The sequence below is a fragment of the Arachis ipaensis genome, chromosome B08 (assembly GCF_000816755.2).
Source record: "Arachis ipaensis cultivar K30076 chromosome B08, Araip1.1, whole genome shotgun sequence".
Taxonomy (NCBI): Eukaryota; Viridiplantae; Streptophyta; class Magnoliopsida; order Fabales; family Fabaceae; genus Arachis; species Arachis ipaensis.
In genome coordinates, this window is record NC_029792.2 from 72,141,039 (window position 1) to 72,165,077 (window position 24,039).

General features: G+C 36.8%; 1 protein-coding gene and 2 long non-coding RNA genes across 3 annotated transcripts; all 3 read left to right on the plus strand.

The window, feature by feature from the left end:
* LOC110265319 (dolichyl-diphosphooligosaccharide--protein glycosyltransferase subunit 2-like) lies at positions 16,062-17,119 on the plus strand. The gene is made up of 6 exons (XM_021108262.1): positions 16,062-16,073; positions 16,212-16,235; positions 16,285-16,365; positions 16,448-16,645; positions 16,906-16,929; positions 17,036-17,119. The coding sequence occupies exons 1-6, from the start codon at positions 16,062-16,064 to the stop codon at positions 17,066-17,068; spliced, it is 372 nt and encodes a 123-aa protein (XP_020963921.1). The 3' UTR covers positions 17,069-17,119.
* LOC107612002 lies at positions 17,169-18,599 on the plus strand. The gene is made up of 5 exons (XR_001613567.2): positions 17,169-17,281; positions 17,472-17,577; positions 18,145-18,237; positions 18,334-18,421; positions 18,503-18,599. It is a non-coding gene; the product is annotated as an uncharacterized LOC107612002 (long non-coding RNA).
* On the plus strand, positions 18,781-19,583 carry LOC110265547. The gene is made up of 2 exons (XR_002351701.1): positions 18,781-19,062; positions 19,382-19,583. It is a non-coding gene; the product is annotated as an uncharacterized LOC110265547 (long non-coding RNA).

Consider the following 24,039-nt stretch of genomic DNA (forward strand, 5'->3'; position numbering starts at 1 on the left):
TATATATATATATACTTGGTTTATGAGAAATAAACACCCAAGATTTTTTATGTGGATACTATTTATATGAGTGTCATATCATTTTATAATATATTGTTTCAATAGCAGTATGCATTTGGATGCTCATATGGTTTAGACAGAATATAGAATATAGATGTTTCTACAGAAAAAAAGTATTTAGTTTTGTTTCCACTCTAACTCATAATCTCTTAAAGTTTATTAATGTATTGAAAATAGAATATATATATACTTGGTTTATGAGAAATAAACACCCAAGATTTTTTATGTGGATACTATTTATATGAGTGTCATATCATTTTATAATATATTGTTTCAATAGCAGTATGCATTTGGATGCTCATATGGTTTAGACAAATTTATGAATATAGATGTTTCTACAGAAAAAAAGTATTTAGTTTTGTTTCCACTCTAACTCATAATCTCTTAAAGTTTATTAATGTAGGATCAGTTGAAAATAGGCATGCATGAGATCATTCCAAATTTGATGTATGTCGTTGAGTATATTAGTATGGTGATCATTGTAGTTTCATCGCGGCACTAATATGATAAAAGATGCGGTAATTCCATAACTGATATATGAGACAGACTAGGTTGTTAAAGTAATTAGGAAAATAGCATTCTGATGCAGCATAAAATTTATAAGATGTGATTATGTTAGAAAAATATATATGTATAGCCCAAGTGGGAGATTGTTAGGAAATTATTAATTTTTTAATCTATTCATGGACAATACATATATCAATCATAATCACAGAATTAAGCTATTTCACATTGAATGACTTATATAACGTTGATCTCATTTATTTTCATAAATTTAAATTAAATAAGTCATTATTACTTTTTATTTAGATATAAATGAGAATAAAACCAAATATACTATTTTATTTGGGTTTTAAGGTTTAATAGGTGCCACACTTAAATATAAATAGTGACTTCAGGATTTTAGTCCCAACACACAAAAGCCACTTCCATTACTCTTTTTCCAACAAAGTAGTTGTGATTAAGTCTTATTATGGATAAAGAAGGCTTTGGTTTAGAAAGATCAAATAACCAAATTCTTCTAATCATGCTCATGAATTCAAGTATGCTTCCGCATTCAAGTATTTATTTCTTAATGATTTAACATAGATGATTTTGGAGTTAAGGAACTATGAGAATTTCTAACATTCTCCCCTCCCCCCATTTTTTCTTTATTTTTTCTCCATAACTCTTAAAAAAAAGTAATTTCACAAGTGCAAAATTTTTAAATATATAACAAAAACTTGGGAAAAATAGAATAAAGGAAAAAAAAATAGAAAATCAAGAACAAAATTTACATGCTCAATAAGTACGATGAGATACGATTTCTAAGACTCAATTAATATCATTAGTGGAAAGAAAAATGCAGAGAAAGAAAGGTGAAAAGAGAGATACAAAGAGAGAAAAAGGGTTTCAATGCTTTTGCAGTTAACATTATACGTAGGATAGATCTATTAAGATTTTACATAAAAGATAACAGAAGAACCAGACCATCCAAGGAAATAAGTTGTTAACGATCAAAATGTCATTTTTGTTTTATTAAGGGGCAAATGGTCATTTAGTTAAATGGATAAGGTCCAGAGTGGGGTTTTACTCAATTTTTTTCACATTGTTAAAAAAGTATATTAAATTCCTAAATTACCCCTTCATATAAAATCAATGGAAGTAATTTCTAGTTGATACAGTCTTCATCAACCAATCAATAATTTCTTAGAAAAAGAGATTTTTTTTTCTAGAAAATAAGAAGCATGAATAGAAGAACGTTTGAAAGCCAAGCACATATTATTGTTCAAGAAACAATCTCATATTGTCCAAACTTGTAGTGTGGCTCGTTCTTTTTGTTTACTACTCACTCAAGCTCCTCACCACTTCAATGACCGTCAAGATCCCACATTCTCCTCACATATCCACATCCACATCTTCTTAGGAATAGGACTAACCATAATCCCCACCATCAGTGTCACAACCTCCAGCCCTCTGATGAGTGGATATTTTACATGCTTTTTGGCATTATTTTCATAGTATTTTGGTTATGTTTTGTTAAGTTTAATTAAGTTTTAGTATGTTTTTTGTGCAAAAATCACTTTTGGATGCTACTTTGAGTTTTTGTATTTTTTCTATGTTTTTAGGTGATTTTCGGGTGATTCTGGCAAGTTTTGAAAAAGCCTGATTCAGAGACAGAGAAAGGGCTGTAGATACTGTCAGATTCTGACCTTCGTGTATTTGAATGAGCTTTTCTGGAGCTACAGAGGTCCAATTGACGTGCTCTTAACGGAATTGGAAAGCTAACATCTAGGGCTTTCCTGCAATATATAATGGTTCATACTTATCTTTGGAAATAAAGGCCCAAAACGGGAGTTGAACGCCAGTCTGACCCTCTGCCAGGCGTTTGGACGCCCCAGAAGGACCAAGATGGCGTTTGGATGCCCAAAAGGGAGCAAGCCTGGCGTCCAACGCCCCAAGAGGAGTCTCCGCACGTGGAGTCACCCTAAGCTCAGCCCAAACACTCACCAAGTGGGTCCAAGAAGTGAATTTTCGCACTAAGAATCTAGTCTATCTTATTTCTGTAATCCCTAGTTATTAGATAAGTATTTAAAGGAGAAGATTATCCATGTTTAGGATCTTTTGCCTCATCTTTGGCTTATTCAAACCTTTCACTACTATTTTCTGTAAGCTATGAGCAACTAAACCTCCTAAGTTACGGTTAGGAGCTCTGCTGATTCTCATGGATTAATAATATTATTGTTTCTATTTCAATATGTCTGATTCTATTCTCTTATGCGTTCTCGTTCTTCAATCTCAATGAATTGGGGGTGAACCGTGACATCCATCCTTATTCTATATGGGTTCCATGTGAGTCCTGACCCGGATAGTATTGAACTAAAGCTAGAGAATGCATTGCGAAATCCAAGAGAGTACCTGGGCAACTTTGGATACGTGACATGAAATTTCGTTGATTGTGGGTTATTGAGGTCTCTATGGCGCTAAAGCTAGAGTTAGAAAAGCAGCATTCTCTGATCCATAAGATCTGACCTTGTCTGTGGCATTTTGAGTAGGATCGCGAAGGGGAGTGGATTTCTTAGAGCTTCATCTTCGGCTATAGTGAGAAGCCATGAGTCAGCTTGATGAGAGGATATGAGTTACTCGGATATGGTGGACTGCTGTGGTTTAGAGGAGATTAACTTAATGAGAGGACATGAGTTAGTCACTTACGACTGCCATTGAATGAATCATTCGTTATTGAAGTAGACAGTAAGAAAAGTTAATCCGGAAGGAAATAGCATCTCCGAAGCCTTAAGTTAATCCTTATCACTGTTTTCACATCGATCTGGTATTTCGTTCTTTACTATTTTGTTTATGCTTTCAAACAAACAACCATTTTTCTAATCGCCTGACTAAGATTTACAAGATAGTCATTGCTTGCTCAATCCGACAATCTCCGTGGGATTTGACACTCACTCACCTGAGGTATTACTTGGACGATCCGGTGCACTTGCCGGTTCAGTTGTGTGGAGTTCAATTCCGCGCACTAAGTTTTTGGCGCCGTTGCTGGGGATTGTTCAAGATTGACAAACTACCGGACTATCTTGTTGCTTAGATTAGGTACTTTTTACAGATTAAAAGAGCAAATAAACCGTAATTTTACTCTTTCGTTTGTGTCTTTTGTTTTCCTTTTCAAAAATTTTTCAAAACCTTTTATTTTCTTTAGCAATCTTGTCTTTTGTTTGAGTCTTGTGTCAGTTTTTAAGTTTAGTGTCCCTTTTGTTTTCATCTTTTTCTTTAAATTTTCGAAAGTGTTCTTATTTTCCTTTCTTGATATTCGAATTGTTCTTGGTAATTTTTGTTGTTTGATTTTAAAAATTTTAGGTTTGGTGTCTCTTAATTTTTTTTCCTTTAATTTTTGAAAATTAGTGTCATTTGATCTTAAATTTTTAAGTTTGGTGTCTCTTAGTTATTTTTCTTTTTCTTTAAAATTCTAAAATCCAGAAAAATATTTCTTTTATCTTTGTTTAAATTTTCAAAAATCTTGCTATCTTTTCTTATCTTGATTTAAAAATTTTAAGTTTGGTGTTTTCTTGTTAGTAAAGTTTAAATTTTAAATTTCAAATCTTATCTTTACAAATCTCTTTCAAATCTTTTTCTTATCTTTTTTTATCTTTCTTTAAATTTCAAAAATCATCTCTTATCTTATTTTAAATTAAAAATTTAAAATTCAAAATTCAAATTTCAAAATCAAATCTTTTTCAAAATTCAAAATTCAAATCTTATCTTTTCAAATATTTTTCAAATCTTTATCATATCTTTTTACTTTGAATCCTTCCTATCTTATCTTCTTTTTAAAATCTTTAAATTTTAAATTCTTATCTTTTTAAATCTTTACTATCTTTTAAAATTTGATCTTCAAAAATTTTAAATTTTTAAATCTTATCTTTCCTAATCTTTTTAAATCTTTATCTTATCTTTCTTTTTAAATTTTAGATTTTAAGACTTACTTATCTTATTTTTCTTTTAAAATTAAAACTCTTAACTTTTGAATCTTTACTTTCTTTCAAATTTGAATTTCAAAATCTTTGTTTGACTTTTTCTTTCCTTCATTTTTGAAAATCACCTTTTAATTCTTCAAATCTTTTTAGTTAATTAGTTGTCCAAGCTTTTAATTTTATTTTATTCTTCTTTCTTAATTCGAAATTAAATAAAGAAATAAAATAAAAATAAAAATATTTTAATTTTCCTACTCTTATTTTTCGAATTCTTCCCCTCTCTCTATACGAATTCTATCATCTCTCTCTTCGACATTCATTCTTTTTCTTCTTTAGATATCTCACCGGGAGTTCTCTATACTCTGACATAGGAACTCCCATTTTTTCTCTTTCTTGGTTTTCTTTTTCTTGTTTATGAGCAAGAATAGAGACAAAGAACCCCTCTTTAATCCTGACTCTGAACCTGAGAGGACTCTAAGGAGGCGGCTACAACAAGCTAGAACACAACACTCCGGAGGAAACCTCACAGAGCTTTTCGAACAAGAAGCTGAAAATACAGACATGGCAGCCAATCCCAATGACAGAGGAGACGCAAGGAAAGTCCTAGGTGACTTTATGCACCAACTTCTGACTTCTATGGACGAAGCATCTCTATACCTGCCATTGGTGCAAATAACTTTGAGTTGAAGCCTCAACTAGTCACTCTAGTTCAACAGAACTGCCAGTTTCATGGACTTTCACAGGAAGATCCCAACAGATTCATCTCTGATTTCTTGCAGATCTGTGATACTATCAAGACTAATAGAGTGGATCCAGAGATTTACAAGCTTATGCTTTTTTCCTTTATTGTAAGGGACAAAGCTAGGTTATGGCTAGATTTTCAGCCCAAGGAAAGCCTAGACTCTTGGGAGAAGGTGGTCAATGCATTCTTGACCAAGTTCTTTCCACCTCAAAAGCTAAGCAAGCTTAGGATCGAAGTTCAAACCTTCAGCCAAAAAGAGGGTGAATCCCTCTATGAAGCTTGAGAGAGGTACAAGCAACTGATCAGAAGGTGCCCTCCTAACATGATTTTCAGACTGGACCATGCTAGATATATTCTATGATGGTTTCTTTGAATTGTCCAAGATGGCATTGGACCACTCTGCTGGTGGATCACTCCACTTGAAGAAAATGCCTGAAGAGGCACAGGAACTCATTAATATGGTTGCCAACAACCAATTCATGTACACTTCTGAGAGGAACCCTTTGAACAATGGGGTAGCCCAGAAGAGAGGAGTCCTGGAGGTTGACACTCTGAATGCCATATTGGCTCAGAATAAGATCCTGACCCAACAGGTCAACATGATCTCTCAGCATCTGACTGGATTGCAAGCTGCAGCTGGCAGCACTCAAGAAGCATCCTATGAAGGAGATGCCTATGATCCAGATCAATCCATGATGGAGGAGGTTAATTATATGGAAAATTCCTTAGGGAATTCCAACACTGAACCTTATGGAAACACCTACAACTCATCATGGAGGAATCAACCCAACTTTTCATAGAGGGATCAACAGAAGCATCAGCAAGGCTTCAATAACAATCAAGTTGGAAGAAACCAGAATAGGTTCCATAATAGACCATTTCTACCTTCTCAGTAACAGATGGAGACTTCTAAGCAGAGCCTTTCTGACTTAGCCATTATAGTCTCTGATCTCTCTAAGACTACTCACAATTTCATGACAGAGACTAAGTCCTCCATCAGGAATCTGGAGGTACAGATTGGTCAGCTGAGTAAGAGGATCCCTGAGATCCCTTCTAATACTCTTCCAAGTAACACTAAAGTAAACCCAAGAGAAGAGTGCAAGGCCCTCACTATAGGAGCTGAGGCCAAATCTGAAGGGGAGCTTCTGGCGTTGAACGCCAGCAAGGGAGTAGCTGGGCATTCAACGCCCAATGAGGAGCAAGTTGTGGCATTGAATGCCATAATGGGAGAGGATGGGTGTTCAACACCCACTAAGGACCCTCCTGTTGAAGAACTGAAGGAAATCAGAGCTCATAAGGAGACCATAAAGGTCCCCCTGAATGCCCTGTTGTAGATTATGGAGTCTAAAGAATACTCCTCCTCTGATGAGGAAGAGGAAACTAGAGAAGAGCAAGTTGTTTGGTACTTGGGAATCCTCATAAAGCTGAATGCAAAATTCTGTGGAATAGAGGCATTGAAAGAAGAACCCTCAGTATTTACCCAAGAATACAGTGCCCTAGTTCAGAGGAAGCTGCCTTAGAAGAGGCCAGACCCTGGAAGCTTCCTGATTTTCTATACCATAGGCATAATCACATTTGAGAAGGCCTTGTGTGACCTTGGGTCAAGCATTAACCTCATGCCTCTCTTTGTGATGAAGAGGCTGGGAATTCTAGAGGTGCAAGCTACCAACATTTCATTAGAGATGGTAGACATGTCACTGAAAAAGGTATATGGCGTGGTGAAGGATGTCCTAGTAAAGGTTGAAAGCCTTTATCCCCCAGCTGATTTTTAATTCTTGGCACTAGGGAGGACAGAGATGAGTTTATCATCCTTGGAAGGCCATTCCTTGCCATTGGAAGAGCCTTGATAGATGTAGAAAGAGGAGAACTAGTCCTGCAAATGAATAAGGACTGTCTTGTGTTTAAGGTTCATAAACCTCACTCTACATTAGTTGGAGAAGGCACAATTGACAAGAACTTAGTGCTTCCACCACTCCTCTCAGTACAAAGCCTAACAGAGCCCCCAAACACCAACTCTAAGATCCCTACTGAAGGCTTCTCACTTGGAATGAGAGTGGTCTTCATGGACAGTCCAGTCATTCCACACACTGTGAACAAGATCCTATCTCTAAAACATATGGAGCTCATCCATGAGAGCACAAGAAGGAAGTTCACTGTAAGGGGTGAAATTCTGAGCCCCTATCATTCTCCGTAAAGGAGCTGACCGTCAAGCTAGTGATAGTAAAGAAGCGCTTGTTGGGAGGTAACCCAACCATGAGTAGAGTATTTCTATTTTTCTTTTAGTTGTTTTCATTTGAGTTTTATTAGTTTATTTTCATAGTTGTTTCCCTTTGCTTTCTAATGATTGTGATAATGTACAATACTAAGAACAAGGACAAAAACAGAGGAAGAGAACGAGCAGAACACCCTGGGGAGACCCCTAATTGGCGTTGAACGCCACCCAGAGGGTAACAAGGGCATTCAACGCCCTACAAGGACTAGAAACCTGGCGTTGAACGCCACCCAGGGGGCATCAAGGGCGTTCAACGCCCCACAGGGAGCAGAGACCTGGCGTTGAACGCCAGGAAGGGAGTCCCTGGGCGTTGAAACGCCCCATGGGGAGTAGAAGCTGGCATTGAATGCCAGCCAGGGAGTAAGGCTGGGTGCTCAATGCCCACAAGGGGCAGGGAATTTGAATTTTCTAGCCTCTCAGGACCAGTGAGCCCCACAGAATATCTACCTACACCACCTACCCCACCCTCTCTCTCATCTTTCTATACCTTGAAACCCTCACCCCACTTTCCCTCTTCCCAATCCACACACTTTCCTAGCGCATCATAATTCCCACCAACCCCCACCCACTTTAAATTCAAAACTTTCCCACCCATATTCCTCACCCCCATAACCGAACCCTAACCTATCCTCCCCTATAAATACCTCCTCAATCACCACTTCTTACCCACACAAACACAAACCTCATACACCATAAACTCCCACTTGGCCGAATCCATCTCTCTCTATCTCTACTATTCTTTTCTTCTTCGACTCTCTTCTTCCTTTTCGCTTATATTTGCTCGAGGACGAGCAAAGTTCTTAAATTTAGTATTGAAAAAGCTTTGATTTTTGCTTTTCATTCACACTCATGGTACCCAAAGTTGGAGAGTCCTCTAGAAAGAGGTAAGGAAAAGCCATAGCTTCTGCCTCCGAACCTTGGGAAATTAAGAGATTTCTCACCAAGGCTCATCAGGACCACTTCTATGATGTAGTGGCAAAAAAAAGGGTGATTGACGGAGGAAAAATGTCGGTAAATATTTTTATAAAAATATAGCGTTGCAAGTATAGTTCTAAACTAACAAATTATCCTCGGTTAATGTTTAAATTATTTGTCACAAATACAAACCCAATAAAATTAACCGAAGTATTTAAACCTCGAGTCATCTCTCAAGGAATTGCAGGGAAGTGTAGTTTATTATTGGTTATGGGAAAGTATATTTTTGGGGTTTTCGAAATAAGGAACAAGAAAGTAAAATGGCAAAAAAAAAAAAAAACTAATAACCAAGAAAGCGCTTAGCAAGGAAAGAGAATTAGAAGTCCTATCCTCATTATCATCGTCAATTGTGATGGTAAATATAAATTGTCTTCACTTAGTTAACCTCTAACTAAAGGAGGAAGGTCAAGTGTATACAATCAACTTGAGTTCACAAGTCCTAGTCACATCATAGTGAGAGACTAGATTTAGTGAAGCTCAAGCTAACCAACAATCTTCAATCACTAATCAACAAAAGACTTTTGATAACTCAAGAGTCTCTAATTAATCAATCCAAGTCAAGAACATAAAAATATAATTTAAAATCCAACCAAACTTTTTGTCAAACACTTGGAAGGCGTAAAATAAAAACATAAAAAACTAACAAGACATAGCAAAATATAAGACTAACAATTACAAGAGAAAACAATAACAACAAATTAAAGAAAGCAATCATAAACATGGAAACATAAATTGCATTAATATGGATTAAAGGAAAGAAGAAGAATTCATAAACTAAATTGGCAACATAAAGGAATCAACGAGAGAAATAGATAAACTAAAGTACTAGAACAAATAAAAGTAGAAGAGAAACTAAATTAAAGTAAGGTAGAAATCTGAATTTGAGAAGGAACAAGACTAAAAACCCTAAAACCTAGACTCTAGAAAACTACATCTAAAACCTAATAATTGTGAATGAAAGTTGAATTCCTCTTCCAGCTCCACTCTACAGCCTCTAATCTGTATTTTCAGGCCTGAAACTGGGTCAAAAGTAGCCCAGAAATCGCCCCCAGTGAATTCTGTTAATTGCAGCACGTGACGATCGTCACGCGTACGCGTCAGCCACCCGTACACGTCGCTGGACTTTTCCTGGTCACGCGTAGGCGTCAGCCACGCGTGCGCGTCATATATCTGTTGCACCGGTAATGCGTACGCATTGCCCATGCGTGCGCGTCGCTTCCAGATTCTGAAATCCTTAATTTCTTGTGTTTCTTCCACTTTTGCATGCTTCTTTTTCATCCTCTAAGCCATTCCTGCCCTATAAACTCTGAAAATACTTAACAAACATATCATGACATCGAATGGTAATAAGAAAAGATTAAAATTAGTGAATTTAAGGCCAAAGAAGCATGTTTTCAATCATAGCACAAAATTAGGAAGGAAAATGTAAAACATGCGAATTATATGAATAAGTGTGAGAATAATAGATAAAATCCACTCAATTCAATACAACATAAACTATAAAATAGTGGTTTATCAATCTCCCCAGGCTTTAACATTAGCATGTCCGCATGCTAAGCTCAAGAGAAGCTATAAAGGCGGTGAAGAGGAATGGTAGAATTCATGAAATGCAACCTATCTATATGAATGCAACTAAATGCAAAATACTTTTACATACTTGGTTAAAAGTAAATCAACCTTCCAAAAACAAATATAAACTGGATTCCACTAATTCAAATCTCAAAATAAAGTACAAGTAGACTTGCAAGAAGAAAGCTCGTGAAAGCCGGGAACAAAGAATCGAGCATCGAACCCTCACTGGAAGTGTATACACTCTAATTACTCTAGTATTTAAGGTTCGATTCTCTCAATTTTCTACTAATCTTACTTTCTAAAGCTTGCTCTTCTACCAATAAACAAAAATTTAATGCACGAATACACATATCAAGAGGTCTTTTAAGGGTTGTAATGGGTTAGGGTCAAGGTAGGATTGTATTTGGTCAAGTGGACTAAAATCTGAATCCTTGATTAATCTAAATTTTCCACCTAACTTAAGACAATTCATGTAATCAGAATATAAAATTTAACTACCCATTAGCTATGTTTTCCACCTATTCATGCATCCCAATTTTGAGTATAGTACATATGCAATGCTATCACCATTTACTTTGGGACATTTTGTCCCCTTTTTTATTTGCTCTTTTTCTGTTCTTTTTCTCTCTCTTTTTTTTTCTTTTCTTTTTTTTTCTTTATGCATATGATTAAGGTATTGAATGCATGAACATGTCCTCAACAATATTTTCACATTTTCACAAAAATATACAATACCCAATTCTCAAACCAAATGTTCCCAAACCCAATTTCTCCACACTTAAATTGTGCACTTCCACTAGTCTAAGCTATCCAAGGATTCAAATTAAGGTCATTCATTATTTTTCACTTAGGGTTAATGATGTGCTAAAGTAAAGAACAGATGGGGTGAAATAGGCTCAACATTGGGTAGCAAAGGATGATGAAAGGTTAAGGCCATATGGGTATGTGAGCTATAGTGAAACAAAGGCCTCAATCACATAAGTGCATGCATACATCAAACAATGAAAATATAGAATCAAGCAAGACAAAGATCACAATTTTAGAGAGAACAACACACACCAAAATAAAACATTGGTTGATAAAATGTAACCAATCAAATAGGTTCAAAATCTTACTGGTTTTGTGTGTTCGAGCTCTAAATCATGTTCCAAAATAAATTTCTTCAAGCAAGTTTAGCAAAAATTTTAATTCAAATTAGTGAAATGCTCTAAAACAGTTTCTTGGAAAAGAATTCATCACTTCAACCAAGTAGTACATACATACAAGCAACTAACTACACATGCAATCTATTATGCAATGCAACAACTAACTACAAAGAAAACTAAGAATTGGTGTTGAAAAGAAAGTAACTAACCCACGGAAGTCGGTCTCGACCTCATCACACTTAAAGATTGCACCGTCCTCGGTGCATGCAAAGACGTGCAAGTGAACTAGGGTTGCTACTACTGATGCACTTTCTCCAAAGATTGTGTGGCGGCTTGATGAGAAGACTTTTGCATGGTCTAGAATTCACAATTGAAATCTCGTTGCAAGTATAGTTTCTAAACCAATAATAGTCCTTTCATACAAAAATTTGGTTGTCACAAGTAACAAACTCCTAAATTTATAAACCAAAGTATTGAACCTCAGGTCGTTCTCCCTAGGAATTGCAACAAAGTGTCCTTGTTATTGGTTATGAAGTATCTTTGGGGATTTTTGAGGTAGGAGACAAGTAATGTAAAATGCAATGAAAATAAACTAACAACTATGAAAAGCTCTTGGCAAGATATGAGAATTGGAAGTCCTATCCTAGTTATCCTCCTCAATTGTGATGAGAATTGTCCATTGCTACCACTTCGTTAACCTCTAACCATGGAGGAAAGTCAAGTGGATGAATCAACTTGATTCCACAAGTCCTAGCCAACTCCCAAGGGAAAGACTAGCTTTAGTGGTATCCAAATCAATTAGCAACTTTTAATTATCAATCGACAAGGAAATTAGATAACTCAAGCGTCACTAATTACTCTACCTAGGCCAAGAGGAACAAAATCTACACTAAAATTCAACCAAGCATTTCATCAAACACTTGGAGGGTAATAACGGAAAGCAAGGTAAATTGATCAACAACAATGAAATCTAACAACTACTTATTGCAAGGAATTAATAACAACAATCAAAGGAAACAAGATCTACATGAATTACCTCAAATTGCATTAAAAGAAAATATAATAAACAAGAGTAGATCTACAAGCAAAATAGAAGAGAGAAATAACAACAATAGAAGAATGATGAATGTAACAACATAAAATTGAAAGGTAGAAGAAGAGGAAAGCATGAATTGAAACCTAGATCTAAATTATTGAACTAAACCTAATCCTAATTCTAATCCTAGAGAGAAGTGAGAGCTTTTCTCTCTAAAAACTAAAACTAAACTAGCCTAATGTGTATGAATGAGCAAAAGATGTGTTCCCCCTCAATCCTTGGTCCTTTTAAAGCATTTTGGGCGCCAAAGTTGGTTGCAAAATGGGCCCCACAGCTCCTCAAAATCGCTAGGCACATTTTCTTTTAAAATATCATGTGCGGCCACTGACGCGTACACGTACAGCACACATGCACGTCCCTTGCCTTTTGATGTTTCTCAAATCTTTGGCTTTTCCATGATTTCTCTACTTTGCATGCTTTCCTCTTCACTCCTTTGATCCATTCCTAGCCCTTTTCAACCTGAAATCACTTAACAAACAAATCAAGGCATCTAGTGGAATCAAAGGTGAATTAAATTTAGCTAATTAAAGACCTAGAAAGCATGTTTTCACACTTAAGCACAAATTGGGAGACAATCATGAAACCATGCTATTTCATTGAATAAATGTGGATAAAAGGTCATAAAATCTCCCAAATCAAGCACAAGATAAACCCTAAATATGGGGTTTATCAACCTCCCCACACTTAAACCAAGCATGTCCTCATGCTTAAACCAAGAATGAAGTAAAGGGTATGACATTTATTCAATGTGAACCAATCTAAATGTACCTAAACTATATGTAACTATCTAAATGCAATTGCTTTGGTCAAAATAAATCAATCATCAAGAATACATATATAAGCACAAGGGCCAAAGGTATTAACAACCATACCAAACCATAATTGAATTGAGCTATTAAATATCTTTACAAACTTGCATGAAGAGTGATGATCATAGGTGCGCGCACGTGATATTTTAATAGAAAATGTGCCCAGCGATTTTGAGGAGCTGTGGGGCCCAGTTTGCAACCAACTTTGGCGCCCAAAATGCTTTAAAAGGACCAAGGATTGAGGGAGAACACATCTTTTGCTCATTCATACACATTAGGCTAGTTTAGTTTTAGTTTTTAGAGAGAGAGAAGCTCTCACTTTTCTCTAGGATTAGAATTAGGATTAGGTTTAGTTCAATAATTTAGATCTAGGTTTCAATTCATGCTTTCCTCTTCTTCTACCTTTCAATTTTATGTTGTTACATTCATCATTCTTCTATTGTTGTTATTTCTCTCTTCTATTTTGTTTGTAGATCTACTCTTGTTCATTATATTTTCTTTTAATGCAATTTGAGGTAATTCATATAGATCTTGTTTCCTTTGATTGTTGTTATTAATTCCTTACAATAAGTAGTTGTTAGATTTCATTGTTGTTGATCAATTTACCTTGCTTTCCTTTATTACCCTCCAAGTGTTTGATGAAATGTTTGGTTGGATTTTAGTGTAGATTTTGTTCCTCTTGGCCTAGGTAGAGTAATTAGTGACGATTGAGTTATCTAATTCCCTTGTCGATTGATAATTAGAAGTTGCTAATTGATTTGGATACCACTAAAGCTAGTCTTTCCCTTGGGAGTTGGCTAGGACTTGTGGAATCAAGTTGATTCATCCACTTGACTTTCCTCCATGGTTAGAGGTTAACGAAGTGGTAGCAATGGACAATTCTCATCACAATGGAGGAGGATAACTAGGATAGGACTTCCAATTCTCATATCTTGCCAAGAGTTTTCATAGTTGTTAGTTTATTTTCATTGCATTTTACATTACTTGTCTCCTACCTCAAAAACCCCCAAAGATACTTCATAACCAATAACAAGGACACTTTGTTGCAATTCCTAGGGAGAACAACCCGAGGTTCAATACTTCGGTTTAAAAATTTAGGGGTTGGTTACTTGTGACAACCAAATTTTTGTATGAAAGGACTATTGTTGGTTTAGAAACTATACTTGCAATGAGATTTCAATTGTGAATTCTAGACCACGCAAAAGTCACTACAAGAAAAAAGGCCTATGGCCACGCTTTTTTTGCCATGCTTTAAAAGCGTGGCCAAAAGTGGTCAATGGCCACGCTTTTGTGAGGGTGGCGATTGAAAAGAGATTTGGCCACGTTTTTTCTTGCCACGCTTCAAAAATGTGGCGAAAAGGGTCAACGGCCACACTTTTGGAAGGTGGCAATTGATTAGAGAAACGGCCACGTTTTTTTCTGCCACGCTTCAAAAGCGTGGCCATAGAGAGAAACAGGGACATTTTAGAAGCGTGGCGACAGAGTTTCATTACGACCACACTTACAAAATGTGGCCATATCGTAGTACTCTTTTGGCACGCTTTAAAAGCGTGGCCAAAATCTTTTTTTAAAAAAAACCCTAAAGACCCCCAACCCAGTCCCCAACCCAATTGACGTTCTTTCAACCCATCCCTAACCCTTATCGAGCTACCCTCATCGAGCTCATCACATCCCTTGGTCACTCTTTCACCCTTGCTACCCTATTCGAGCTCACATCCTCGCCGTCTCCAGCACCACCCTCGCTGCGCCGTTAGCCTCCGCTCCCTCTCTACCTCGTCTCCTCGTCGCCGTTACCAGCATCCTTACTGTCAGCGTCAGCGCCAATGGCTTTCCGTGTCTCTTGCTCGGTGTCGGAGCTCGGAGGCGGCAACTGTTTTCTGCGTCTCTTGCTCGGTGTCGATGTCGGTCTTGCCCTTGTTGAAGGAATAGTTGCTTCGTTGCGTTGTTTCAGGTTCTTCTCCTCTTTCTTTCATGTTTCAATTCGTGCCGGCAGTGCATTTGCAAATTTTAGGGGTTTTTTTAGTGTTGTGCACAATTTGGGGGAGGTTTTGGTGGGGAACGGGAATTGAAAAATAACGATGAAATAAAGGACGGTTTGTTTATGAGTTCAAGCCTCTGGAAATTTTGAATTCCATCTGCTTATAAATGCATTCATGAGCCAATTTTTTGGGGGTTCTTTAATATGATAACCTTGTTTATAGAATATTTTGTTGTTGTTTTGTGTGTTTGCACATATGGTTACATGTTTGTACCCGTGATTCTTTTTTTAAGTTCTGTATTCCTCTTTTCTTTTCTATTTGTTTTCTTCACTAAATCAGCTTCCTTTTGGTACTACTCTGTTGTATTCCTCTGCCCTTGTTTGATGTTTTTTCGATTGGAAATTTGGAATTTTGCTAGCAGGCCAGGGAAGTATGTGATTGAAACCTAAACTAGATGTAGGAATGATGTAATTTTCATTGGCTTTTCAAGAAATATTGCTTGTCATCCTTGAGTTTGTTTATTGTTCAAGTTGTGATTTTTTTCTCTGATTTAGGGACTGGTATAACCTTGAGAAGTCGAAGCAGGTGAAGGCATTTCGTTGTGGAGAGTATGATGAGTGCATCGAGAAGGCGAAGGCATCTGCTGCTAATTCGAATAAGAAGGCGGTGAAGTATGCTCGCAGGGAGGATGCTAGTTCTGGAAGTTAGTTCATCAAAACACTCAGCACCAACTTCTTCTAAAGTTTATTCTGCAATAACTTTTGGCAGTTGCTCCATCCTGGTTCATTCACTTGGTTGGTATATTCTGTTTCGTAATCATCAATATACTTGGTATGTTTCATGGTTGGCCGTAGTAAATTTGTGTACTTAGTGTTTTCGGGTTTTTTCAATTTGTTTGCAGATGGTGAAGAAATTATAGGCCTTCAATATTTTTAATCTAGAGGAATGAACATGAAATACAATGTTTCTCTTTCTTCTTTTGGATTTATTTTCTTAATAATTTGATTTCAAGGTAGCATGACTTACCACTGATGTGAAGAAAAGAATCACAAGTTTACAACTGTGTTTCTTTGTTGTTGTTGCTTCTCAAACGTTTTGCAGTGTCATATTCTGGATTTTTTCAAGGTACATCATGTTTAATGTTCTATTGATGTTTGTAATTTTGGCTTTCTAGGATTTTCTTAGCTTGGTGGAGAAATTTTACTATCTCTCTGGCAGATATGACATTGAGCTGACTGTTGGTGATGCTGTCATAGTATCTTGAAGTGTTTGCTCAGCTTAATTTCTCCTTTCTCAATTATATTGGCAATCTGAGAAAAGAATGTGTATTGTTTCAGGAGAACTCTTTCTTACGGCCACTTGGCCATCTTGAATTAGATCTTCCAGAAGTACCTACTATCAAGGCACCCCGTCTTCCTCCACTAGCTATTGATCCATACACGAGATATGGGCCCAAAGCAGAGATAACCCACTTATTCAGGACTCCTGAAAGTAAAGTTGCTGTAGAAGGGAGAGTTCAGTTTGATCTGCTCCAGGTAATATTGATTTTGCTTTTCATTAACTACCCTCTGTTTGGATAATCCAACTTTATTGCTGAGTAAGTTTTTTTGGCTTTGTTTTATTTGAAGGTTATGCAAAGAGACTACAAATTAAGTTCTTATTCTTTGAATTCTGTTTCAAAAAGTTTAAGCTTTAAGTGTGTAATTGACCGCAATGTAACTTGGCTATAGCATTGTTTGATTTGTATAGTTAACCTCGGCTAATATTTTGATTTTTGTGCTTTATGTGTGTGCAGGTCAGCTTCACCGGTTCGATGGAGGTAGGCCGTGAAATAATGCATGCTGCAGCTAGCAGCAACTTGAAACAAGTTTCACTTGAATTAGTAGGAAAGTCACCTCTTTTAATCTTTGATGATGCTGATGTAGATAAAGCTGCTAGCCTTGCTCTCTTGGGCATAGTATATAACAAGGTCAAATTTCTCTTAAGTGAATAATAATGAAGAAACTCAGGTTACACATTATAATGAGACTCTTTAACATTTTGTTCTTGTTTTGATTTCAGGGTGAGATGTGTTGAAAGTTCAGTGTGTTTGTTCAGGAAGGAAATGTGCTGAATAATTATATTAAAAGATGGATTTAGGCATTTTTTTCTTCCTCTTTCACACCCTGCAGGTTTTGACAGCTACTAAAATTAGATATTGGAGGTTTTGTTCAATTAGATGCTAGGTTTTGACAAGTCCCCATGAGATGTAATGGCAAAAGAGAATTGATAGGCACACAGTTTCTTCTTGTTATCAAGCTATATAAAAAACATGTCTCAGTTGTGGTGGTTTGGTTTGGTTTTTGTTGTTTTCCATTGCAGGAATGCTATTGATTCCTCTTTATTCAAGCAATGGTTGCATAACTTGCAAAGTGGGATTGGGATTCTAGCTGATGGCACCTTGGCTCTGAGATAAGTTCTAATTCAAGTAATTGCATCATCAGTGTTTAAAAAGTGGATATGATTTCTGATAATTAGGCCTTGTTAAGTGGTAATTTAAGTAACTGACTAACCTGTTAGTCTTCTAGTCTTATTCATGTTCTCAAATCAAAATCAACGAAACTAGTTGGACTCTTTTTGGTGTAAACAGGGTGTAGACATGTTTGGAAAGCACATTGGGTTTCTCAAATTTAAAGTTGACATTTATAAGCCAGTCTATGTTTCCATTTTCTTGTGTTAATTTTAGCAAGGGGCTATGAACTAGTAGACATTTTACCTGTTACGCTCTATATATATTATTCAAAAATAGCTTCTTGTGCTTCAATATCCAAAAATTGGATTCCTCATCATGGCAAGCAATGTATTAATAGTATTTGATTCATAAGCATACCACATTCTGAGCTATGTGGTATCTAAAATGCACAACTATTAGGATCTTTTGCTTCTTACCTTATGTTCTCAAGCATCCATCATTCCGTTTTTGCTTGTAATTTCTGTGCACTTGCACCTGATGCTGATTTCTTTCTTTATATATAATAAAGTAAACCGTGATTAGGTTCCAGGTATTGTATTTGCAAGAGGACCTGTTGTGACTGTGTTGATACTTCTGGAATCAGATGGTGAAACTTATGCTGTCCTTACTGAACAGGTTCTTAGATGTTGGATCCTTGCAGAGAGAACTATGTTTTTTTTCAAACATTTTAACTAGAGTTCCATATTATGCTTATTATTTTTTATTTATTAGGCAAGGGTTCCTACTGGAAGAATTATTTTGGAATTGCCTGCTGGAATGTTGGATGATGACAAGGGTGATTTCGTTGGCACTGCAGTTCGTGAGGCTTCTCTCTCTCTCTCTCTCTCTCTCTCTCTCTCTCTCTCCAATTCTCTTCATGGCTTAGTTGTGCCTCTGACAGGTTGAAGAGGAGACTGGCATAAAGTTCAAACTTGAAGACATGGTTGATCTCACTGCTTTCTTGGATTCTTCAACAAGATGCAAATTTTTTCCCTCACTGGTATACCTTAAGCATTCTGCATCAACCTTATTGCTTTATTGGTTTTGCAAATAAATAATTTTGTCACTTGAAAAAAGAGCTAATAATGCATCTGCTTTATAGTTGTTCAATAATTTAATTTGGTATTTTGAGCATAGTTTAGTTTCGTGTTATTGTACTTTTAGATTTGCATTACCAATCAGTGAGCATTCAATTCAACTTCTGGCTATCTGTGGTTCAATCTAACAGTATTTGATAATCCTCGCTTATGGGTCTTTTTTTTCTAAATAAAATAAAATAAGATAGTGAGAATTTATTATCTCTCTCTAAGGATCTAATTTTTTTGCTAAATGATTAACAGACAGTAGACTATAAGAGACCAACTTATGAAGAAGTTGAGAACCTCCAAGCCTTACTTCCAAGGGAGTGCAATATCTGCCAAATGCAAATCGGCAAAATGGTGAACTTTATGGATTCAAAATGTAGTTCAATCCATTTTCTTCACTAATTTTCACTTACTATGAGTTTGGAATACCACTGCCACTATTTGTAAATGGATGCTAGGTAGAAGCTGCTCATTAGGTGCGTACTACTTTTTGTAATAATAAAGATAAATAGATGTGCAAGGTGTTTGGAATTTTTATTCCTATTAGCATAACAATGCTGATGACTTTTTATAGTAGAATGTGAACCTGGTTTAATTTGGAATTGTTAATACATGCATAAATTAGATTATTTCTTATAATATTTTTATATATATCGTTTTTGTTGGTTCAATTTGTTCTTGATATTTTGCTGCAGGCTAGTATTGGAATGGATAACTTGAACCCTTAATGCACAAAGTGGAGCAGTTTTAGGTTGATTTTGATCTTTTACTAAGTATTTAGGTTGATAATCATCTCTATTAGTGTAATTTGATATATTATGAGCAGTTTTAACTTGTATTGTTTCTGTATTTTTCTTCGGTTTTTAGTTTTGGAATCTGAACTCGAGATTTATTTTGTATTTGAGTAATAGTTTTTTAATGTATAAAATAATTATAGTAAATTATATATCTCACTAATTATTGTTTGATTTGTCTTGTAATAAAAATTGCATATTATATTTGTAGGTTTGGTAATAAAAAAGGATTGAAAATTTATATTGTGTAGTAATGAAGATCAAGTAACGAAAAGAAATTATTTTTTTTAATTTAACAAGGCTTTCGCCACGCTTTTAAAGCGTGGCTGTATATTTTGCTATGGAGTGTGGCCGTATCTCCACCTATTGCCACGCTTTAAAAACGTGGCCGTATCTCCACCTATCGCCACGCTTTAAAAGCATGGCCATATTTCCCACCTACAGCCACGCTTTTCCAAGTGGCAGTTTGTAAAAAAGCATGGCAAACAAAAAGCGTGGCAATAGGCTGCAAAAAGCGTGGCGATAGAGCAACCGCCACCCTTTGATAGGTCACCCTTTCAAAAGCGTAGCGGTAGCTCAAAAAGTATGGCGAAAAGCTATCGCCACGCTTTTTTCAGCTTTTCGCCACGCTTTAAAAGCGTGGCAAAAGACATGTTTTCTTGTAGTGAGTCTTCTCATTAAAATGGCGCCGTTGTCGGGAAATTGCAATGGTGTTATGTTATTGGTTATTGTATATATGTGAATAGTGTGAATAGCTTTATTTTTTTTTGGATTGCTTGCTAGTTTTTGCTAATTTTAGGACTTTGTTTCATTCTTTCTTATTAGCTTTTGTTTCTATTTTCTCTTTCCATTATGATATCTCACTTTAGCTATGAGTGTGATTACAACTATGTTGTAGGAAATGGGAACTACAATGAAGATGTGTATCAAGGATGGGATAATCAAAGGTGGGAGGAGCCATATGCATATGATCAATCTTCATGGCAACAACCTCCACCAATGCACTATGAAGAAGGGCCATTCTATGATGCACACCAATCTAATAGTTATGGTGAGTCCCCTTGTGACTTCCAAGAACCACCACCATACACCTATGAGCCATATCCTCAATACAGCCATCAACCATACTCACAAGCCACTTTTCACCAACTATCTTCATATGACCCTAATCCATATTCATCCTACCAACAACCATATGAGCCATATGAACCACACATAGAGCCACCCCCTCCATGTTATTACCAAGATGAACCACCTCAATGTATGAAAATTTTCAACCACAAGATGAACTCTACTTTCTACCACAACCTCACATGGAAGAATACTCATGTCCTTCAATCCAAGAGCCATATGATCCTACTCATGATATCCAAGAGGAACAAGAGTTAAGGAATCGTCTCAAGGAAACATTGGATCAATTTCAAGCAACCATGGAGTGTGTTGTGCAACAAGTGGAAAGAATGAAAAATATTGAACCACCACAACTCTACCAAGAGGAACCACCTTCCTACTATAAATCCTTCCCCCCAAATTGATGAACCCTTCCATCCACCCCAACCTCCAATGGATGACATCCTTGATATTCTTGTTCAAGGACAAGAGAAGATGAAAAGGGATGTGCAACAATTCACGGCCGCCTTGGATAAGATGGTAAACCGGTTAGCATCCCAATGTTTGAACACTCAAGGAACTCTCATGGCTACATGTGGAGAATCAAATGAAGAGCATAACATGAAGGAGAGATTATTGGAGAATGAGGGAAGATGCTTTGTATTGCAACAATTGGAGGAAGCTATAATTATTGAAGAAGAGGAAGAATTGGTTGAAGACTTAGGAGATGTGGAGCCTCCATGGGAACATAGAGTTGAAGAAAACCCCTCCAAGATGATTGAAATTGATGCTAGGAAGGAAAGTGCACAACCTCCAAGGCATATTCCTTATGAAGACTTGGATGGGATAGAGCAAGAATTGAGTTCCCTTGGAATTGAAGATCAAGCATCAAGTCTTAGTGGTGAAGAATCCTTTGAGCATGAAGAACCTTTCCCCGTGGGATGTGAAGGTAATGTGGAGGTAAATTTTTCTCACCTTCCCAATTATGATTTGAGTAAGGGAAAAGGTTTAGATAAAATTGTTGAACAAAGGATTATAATTGAAAAGTCTTGTGAAGAGGTGGAAATCCTTAGAAAAATGAGGATAGGAATTGAATACGCTTTGTCAAGACCCTTAGAATCACCTTTGCCTAGGTTGCCATCTACTCCTTCATTTGAGTGGGTGAAATTCATTTCTATTAGCTTTATTATCCCACTTGAATATGGTTTTCTTGAAACGGATGGCCAACTTAGGGAGCTTTGTGGGATGAAGCATAAACGAAAAAGGTTTTGTGGTTGGCGTTGCAAATCAAGTCTCATTATGGTTGATGCATCAAACATGAGATATAAAGGTTGGAGTAGTGCTCACCTAGATGGGTCTAGGAGAATTGTTGGACATTTTATTGAGAATTCACCCTACTCACCACCCGGTTGGACTAATAATGATGATCAACTTCAAGACGGGTGTGAAAATAAAGTGTGGGATCCCGGATCACAAAAAGAGGATCAACTTTGGGAGCCTCAAGCTTGTGAAGAACTCCATCAACACTTGGTGCAACAAATAAGAAATCTTGGGGCACAATGGAGAACCAAGCGTTGGTGGGAGTTCAATGATAGCTTCAAGCACAAGCCACCTTGAGAGGAGCTCCCCATAAGTCCAACTTAAGGACAATAAACAAAAGTGCTAGGTGGGAAACACCCCACCATGGTAAACTCTTTTCATTTTTTTCTTTTGTAAATATTGGTAGAATAGGTTTGATTTCATGTTTTATTTAGTTTATTGAGTTTAATTGATAGTATAATATGTTAAATAAGGTTTTAGAGTGTTTTGGTAGCTGTTTGGACGTTCGGAATGCTTGGATTGGTGCAAAAAAATATAGAAAAATTTTGAAAAATAGAGCACCATCCACGCGTACGCGTACCTGGCGCATACGCGCGCATCAAGCATTTTTGACCATCCACGCGGACGCACCATGTGTGCGTACGCGTGGATGAGAAAACTTCACCCCAGCCAAAAACCCGAAAGTTGGGCCTGCACTGTGTAAAAATTGGGCCTAAGGCACAAACCAATCCACGCGTGCGCGTACCGTGCGCGTGCGCGTGGATGATGTTTCTCAAATCTTTGGCTTTTCCATGATTTCTCCACTTTGTATGCTTTTCTCTTCACTCCTTTGATCCATTCCTAGCCCTTTTCAACCTGAAAGCACTTAACAAACAAATCAAGGCATCTAGTAGAATCAAAGGTGAATTAAATTTAGCTAATTAAAGACCTAGAAAGCATGTTTTCACACTTAAGCACAAATTGGGAGACAATCATGAAACCATGCTATTTCATTGAATAAATATGGGTAAGGTCATAAAATCTCCCAAATCAAGCACAAGATAAACCCTAAATATGGGGTTTATCACGGCTCTTATTTGTTGCCCCATTTTGAAGTGTTCCATTTCCCTTCTTGGTGGCCACCCTGAAAGAAGAGAAAAAGGAAGGAGAATAACCCACAAACAAAGATATGCAAACAATTAAAATATGGGTGTGCTAATGCCAAATAATAATGAGGTTCTCAACTACATGGTAGCCACAACATGCAAGTGAAAAAACAAAATAGGAGAATGACATATCAATAGTGCAAGAATCACAACAATGAGGGAGAGAGAGTGGGTCATAAAAGACAATATAAGTTCATATCAATGCAAAAGGAATATAAGTGTCTTAAAAGATTAGCATTGACCTATAAATAATATCACCCAACAATATAAAACAAGTCACTAAGTACCAAAATAATGGAAGAAATATTTGACAGACGAGTAAGAACATTTAACACCAATAGAAAAAATAACAAACTTAGAAAAGGAAATAAAAACATGCACAAAGTTAAAATGCAATGAATGCAAGGATGCAAATGTGATAAGTAAAAGAGAATGGAAGAGGATAAGGATGAGAAGGTAGGAGAAGAAAGTGAGACAGGAAGAGGAAAGAATAAGAAAGCAGAGAAGAAAGAAGAAGTGACGCGTAAGCGTCGCCCAAGCGCACGCGTGGGTTACAGAATGAGGAGGTGATGCGTACGCGTCAGTCACGCTGACGCGTACGCCTAGGTGTGAATTATGCTCCTCGCACCACACTCGCGCAGTTCCCGCGCAACTCTCGGGTTTTAGTATTGAACCATCAAAATATTGGCGTCGACGCGCACGCGTCGTCCACGCCTACGCGTGGGTGGTAAAAAAAACGCAAATGACACGTACGCGTCAGCGACGTGCACGCGTGGGTTGGGTTGTGCGCCTGACACCCCACCCGCACGGTTCCAGCATAACTCTCGGGTTTTTTGTACCAGAGAGTGAAATTGACATCGACACGTACGCATGACAACCTCTTTTTTTTTAAAGCTGATCGAGAAGCTAATAGCTACCAAAGTAATGTCAAAGCTTATTAAACAAGCTAAACTATAACTCAAAATAAATAAATCTAACTAAAAT